The sequence below is a fragment of the Artemia franciscana genome, chromosome 8 (genome assembly GCF_032884065.1).
Source record: "Artemia franciscana chromosome 8, ASM3288406v1, whole genome shotgun sequence".
NCBI lineage: Eukaryota > Metazoa > Arthropoda > Branchiopoda > Anostraca > Artemiidae > Artemia > Artemia franciscana.
In genome coordinates, this window is record NC_088870.1 from 24,594,844 (window position 1) to 24,600,843 (window position 6,000).

Consider the following 6,000-nt stretch of genomic DNA (forward strand, 5'->3'; position numbering starts at 1 on the left):
TCCCCCCTGTGCCCCCCGGCGTCTCCGTTGTAATTGTGTCCCTGTGTCCCGGTCGTCATTTATATTCCCTGTGTCCCGGTCGTTATTTGTGTCCCGGTGTCCCAGTCTGTAATTTCTCTTTGAGTGGTCCCGGTCGTCATTTATATTCCCTCTGTCCCGGTGTCCCGGTCTGTAATTTCGTCAGTCGACAAACATGACGTGAGTCGACAAACAACTTCATGACGGCATAATGCTCAATCCTTATTATGACGTCAGTCAACATACAAACATGACGTCAGTCAACACACAAACAAACAACTTATTTAAGTGATTGCATCCCTTCAGCAAAAACATGTCAAGAAAATTACCCTTTAAAGTTTTATTAAGTTTAAAGTAACCCCCTAAAATTTATGAGCCTCAGAAAACTTTCCTGATTTTTTAAAAAGGGGGATATACTCCAGAATCGGTGAGTAAATCTGATGGACTACAGCATCAAATTCAGTATATCAGAGAACCATATTGTATATGTTTGAAAGTTCTAGTGTTTTTTTAACTAACAAAAAAGATTACCCCACAGTAAACTAGCCTTCATTTTGTGGGGTAAAACGACCATTTTGGCCAAAGGCTGCCATAGTGTTAGTCTTCAAATGAAAACTCATGAGATAGCTAATCGATTTAAAATTATCCAAAACTATAAATTGAACTTTACGTTTCCAGAGGTAGCAATAACGTGCGGTTTCACAGATGCACTTAATCCATACAAAATAAATGGTTAATATAGGTATTTATTTCAAAGGCTCATTTGATTAGGATGATTCACTGGAGGTTTGACGAAAGTGCATACAATGGTGTATAATTGCGCCTCAGCCATTATGGAGGAGGGCCGCTGGATCTATTTTGTGGAGGGAGAGTGTGCTTAAAGCCTTGGAAAATTGTGTTTTGTGTTCGAATTTCTTTACTCCTTCAGCCTTGAGAAAAATACAGAAGGAGTTTGGGGGAAGGGGGTAAGCAGGGGGACAGGGTAGAAATTAATCTGTATTTCCTCTTGATTCATGGGGATATTTTTGGACTACATCTGTGGAATGGGTGCATGTGGGGCTGTAGCGCCACTCTTATTGAAGACAATCTTTTTCTATGTACCTATGTACAATCTTTTTCGTTCTTATTCGACCAAAAAGTGAAGATGGGGATGGGGAGTCATGAAAGCCACTAGGAAATTTCTGGAGGGGATCAAGTGCTACCTGGAGCTTTGTTTTCACCAAGATTTAAATGGGAGCATTTCTCAATTTTCTATTTACATACTTTGGTTAATGTCTGTTTCCCGGAGATAATTGCCGGTCTTCATGGGGAACACAGCTATGAAAAGATTTTTTCAAAGAATTTGCCTTGAAAATCATGGAAATGATTACCATAAAATTAGCTTTTGATACCTCAGTTTGAAACTTATCACCGGAAGTACTTGGGCAAAGAGAAACCTAATGTTAAGAAAAAAGGTTTTCGGGGAACACCTCTCTCCCAAAAATTAGCTCAAGAGAGGGTTGTAAGTCCTTTTTCCTGATCGGCTGGAAACTTGTAAACCTGAAGTCCTTTGGCTTAGGAGACCCCAATGCAGAAGGAAAAAAAAATATTGATTTCCGACAAAACAGACCCAAAAAGGGCTCAAACAACTTTTTTCACGGCCTCTTCTCCCTAAGGGACGTTCGAAGAAACTTTGGAGGGGGCTCATTTGGTTGGAATTTGAAAGTTCTAATCCTCTTTCTAAGGGAAAAAAGTGATTTCAGGACAAAAAGCCTCCCTTCCGCGTAAGCATCATAGTATTAGATTCAAATTTTGAGATCAGAAACGTTGAGCAAACGTTCTGAAGCAGATTAATAAAGTGTCTTTGGGGTCAACATAATCGTTCACAGCCCTAAGGGCAATGCCCCTAAATTGCGTAAATAAGAAAGAAAATTATCAAAGGGGACTGTCCAATTTGTTATTATGTTATGACGAATTAGTGAAGGTGTTTCGAAAAAAAAAATCATTATTATTATTGAAATGTAAGCCTTCCACCCGAGGTCACTAATAATTGTGATTCTCAGGAGTTTCATTCTCCAGACGAGAATTTGTGTTTGAGTCTTTGTAGTAAAAGAGAAAGCCGGGTTTAAGAATTCCATGACGTTATCAAAAATAGCTAAAGTTTGGTTTTTGATATTCTTTTTACAAAGCTTTAGCATTGTCTTGTCGTCAAAAAATTCACTTATGGAGAAAAATGTTTATAAAATAACTTAATCATGACAAGAAAAGTATTCTTGTCATGATTAGTCGCACATTAGTTGTGCGACTAATTGCTGATAGAAGACAAGATAATGTCGACCAAAGAAGTGTTTTGAAGGATAGTATCAAACCAATGAGCAAGGTAAAGTCAATCAGAATTTGTTTGTATATCCGAAATTATTTTAATACAAGCTACATTTGGATGGGAAACTGTCAAAATTAACAAACTACCATATCTAGTTGGAATTGGTGAAATAGACCTTGTTTCCGAATTTGGAAAATTCCCCTGTTACCGTAATTCTGTTGATTAATTAAATTTTATATTAAATAAAAAAGCTTGACTATTAGATAAATAATATGGTTTCATCTGGCAGCAGTGGCGTCGTTGGGGGGGAGGACCCCCCCCCCCAATAATTTGGGAAAAACTATAATTTGTTAAGCAGCTTTAAAACTGTTCTTCGTTTTATTCAAAAATTTACTCTACTTTGAGCAAATGATTTTTTTTAATTTATCCTTGCTCGTTTTTAACATAAGGAAAATGAGAAAAATGGGGGTCTATTCCACTTCACAATATGTTCCACATTAAAATTTCTCCAAATATATTGCCTTTGAAACCTTATCATGAAGTAAAAATGTGAGCCTAGTGAATTACAAAATTGATAAATGTTCTATGCTTCCTGTTTCGCCACAGTTGCTCAGGTCAATTTTTCCCTGATATTTAAGGTGCTTTTACTTCCTAAAATCCATCAGTTCCAAGATTAGATTCGCTTGTTTTAAAACTTACAAAAGTGAAATTGAATACACCCTCTACATTTGAAAATAAGACAGAAATGGAACCGTTAAAGAATAAGAATGTAGATATATAGTGAATATGATTTCCTGAATGAAAAAGAAAATAGGATTTAGTGCTTTTTATAATGACATTCGTACTATAACTAAACAGATCAAATCGGTTCTAGTTTGGTCAAGGAATTTGGTAGACGGGGATCCACTCCAGGAATCATTTAACTGTTTTAATTTTTATTTCCAGTATTTAATTGAAACTTCAATTCTCTTATTTGTCATTGACATGTCTAATAAGCGCTGATAATGTCATATTCCTTACGTTTTTGATTCACATACTACCCACAAATGTAGGACTGCCTCTATGTACAATACTATTCTGACTTCTTGCTATTTTGGCTTTTTTAAATGTTTCTTTTAACGAGCTCCAAAAAAAGAATTGATTAATGTGTTTAGAATTATGACTGAAATTAGTCACATATCACACAACGGCAGCGCTACTTGTGGGGCATTTATCTGTGCATCAGCATGCTCTATAAAATGTTTGCTGAGAATAGAATAAAGTGAATTTAAATCAAATATGTATGTTTTTCTCACAATTTAGAAATTTTGAGTGCATATTTAAGCGGCATCAACCCATTCCCTTTTTCTATTGTTATCAGTTTTATCATGCAACACTAAGAGTGCTGCATAATGTTTTTAAGTTCACCAATTAGCGTTTTTGTTAAATAGTTAGTTGTCTTCACTACCGCTTGAATAGCACCTGCATCAACAGCACCCCCTCTTACCCCCCTCCCCCCAATAAAAATACTGTAGCTACGTACCTGTATAGCAGGGAGTACTTGTTTATAGGATTTCGTCTTGTAGGCTATGAGTCATATACACTGAATTATCTTTTATCTCGATCATTTGTAATTTCTTCAACTTTAAATAGTGTAAATACACATCTAAAAATTTCTGTGGTAGTTTAATAAAACACTTGTGACATTTTGCTTTCATTTGTACCCTGTATCCAATATGCATTAAATTGAACATGGGTCGAACATTCAGTCGAAACTGTTTTCCAGCAGCTCCTTCGGTTTTCAAGATTTCACCTTTTCAAATATTTCTCGCCTTTTCAAATATTTTCATCGTATACTTCTGCTTGTAAGAATGTCCGGAAAGGGGAATTTTAACAACAAAATTAGTTTGTCTTTAGTTTGTCCTGGAAAAATATCTTTTGATTGAGCAACTTTTCTGTAAAAAAAGAAAGAAAGATACAAGTCATTTTTAGTGTGCATTTTGGATTGCAGAACAACGAAGCTTGTCAAGTAGATACAAAACTAATTGAAGAATTCTAGTAGTCTAGTAGCGTTTTCTTTTGTATATTTTCATTTGATTTTGGTTGTCATCAGGTGCTAGAACCCAATCCCCCAGGAGTATGTTTGAACCTAATCCTCCGGTAGATATTCAGTCTCGGTTGTATTTATAATAGTTTTTCTTTTTCTAGGGAACAACGGTTAAAAGACAAGGAAGAACGTAGAAGAATTGCCAGAGCTAAGAAAAATGAAAGCTCTGAGGCTGAAGAAGAAAGTGATGATATTTACACATCGGAAATTATCGATTCCTTACCTGACCCAGATAAAATTTATGGAAGAAACTCGGAGTCAGAAAGTGATAATGAAGAGGATGTGTCTCAAAGTAAGAAAAGAAATAAAAGGCGAGCTAGTGATAGTGACGATGTATCGATAGGGCAGCAGAAAACGAAAAGCAGCAAAAAATTAAAGAAAAAGAATGAGGACATTTCGTTGGTAAATTACGAAGAATTGGCATTGAAATTCTTAGAATCCTGACAGTTTTATTTCCTTTAAAATAAATTTAATGTTTTACCTTTTTATTTTATCAATTAGCAGGCACAAGCAAAGAACGTCGAGTTAGAGTGACAGAAGTTGAGTTTCAGCGCTATCTCAGACAACTGTATTAAAAATTTAATCTTGACCAATGTGCCAAACGTATTTTAAAGGAAAATCAGTTTCAGATAGGGATTCCTATAGTATTTAAATTCTCTAAGATTCCCATTTCCCCTTCAGTACTTGTTTCAGTCCTGCGATAAAAACCTCTAAAGGCACAAACAATTTACAAGCTGTTAATCCATACCAAATTCAATTCAAATCCTATAAACCACTCTTATGGATGCGGAACATAAGATGTAGCCATTCCTTCACAGAGGTACAATCAAACACGGAAACCCGATATAATGCTATAGCCGTTGGCTAGGTTTTGTTAAATAAATCTCGCCAGCCTATCAAACGTAGACAGATAAATAGGAGTTTTCATCCCCCCCCACCCCTTCCACAGAGGTCGAAAGGAATAACTATGAGCTTAGCTCTTAGTTCCCGACAGGTTTTATGGGAACCTGACGTCCTCTTCTGATAATGCGCTTACGCCTGAAATTTAAAGACAACCCTCCCTTCCTCCTTCCCAGAGTGGCTGGATCGATTATGTGGTTTGAAAAGACATAACTAGGATATTAACTGTTACTTCTGACTAAGTTTGGTTCAAATCAGACAAAATCTTTTGTTTGATACCTTGATAACTAACAGAATAGTACCTGTCACCAAAACCCCCACCCTCACCTAAAGTTCAGATTGATACTGGACTCCCAAGAAAAGAATATTGTTTGTTACCTCCCATAGAGTTGGTTTGAGATTCAGCAGCATCTCCTGGTTGAAGTCGTGGCAAAAAAACAAAAAACTACGGATTCCCAACCCCTACAGAGGATGAGTCATATTCAGGCCCAAAAAAGCCACAATGTTCAAATCAGCTCTCTTTCCTCCACATTTTCTTAAAAATATGACAGCCCGTTGTGGTGGATGTCCTCCCACCTAAAGACGAAGTATTGGCTAAGGACACTAAAAAAATCGTGAGTAGACTAATAGCTCCTTATTCAAATAGATTTTTGATTATATCTTGCCCTTGGATTAGAGTATGGAAGAGGGGGCT

The 6,000-nt window shown here is 36.4% G+C and overlaps 1 protein-coding gene across 3 annotated transcripts in view; it reads left to right on the plus strand.

The window, feature by feature from the left end:
• LOC136030185 (probable ATP-dependent RNA helicase DDX10) overlaps positions 1-4,886 on the plus strand; it is a 52,767-nt gene extending 47,881 nt beyond the window's left edge. For all 3 annotated transcript variants that reach the window (XM_065708929.1, XM_065708930.1, XM_065708931.1), the window contains exon 12: positions 4,508-4,886. In XM_065708929.1, the coding sequence (XP_065565001.1) occupies positions 4,508-4,850 (343 nt within the window). In that variant the 3' untranslated portion in view covers positions 4,851-4,886. The remainder of the gene's footprint in view (positions 1-4,507) is intronic.
• Positions 4,887-6,000: the final 1,114 nt, after the last annotated feature.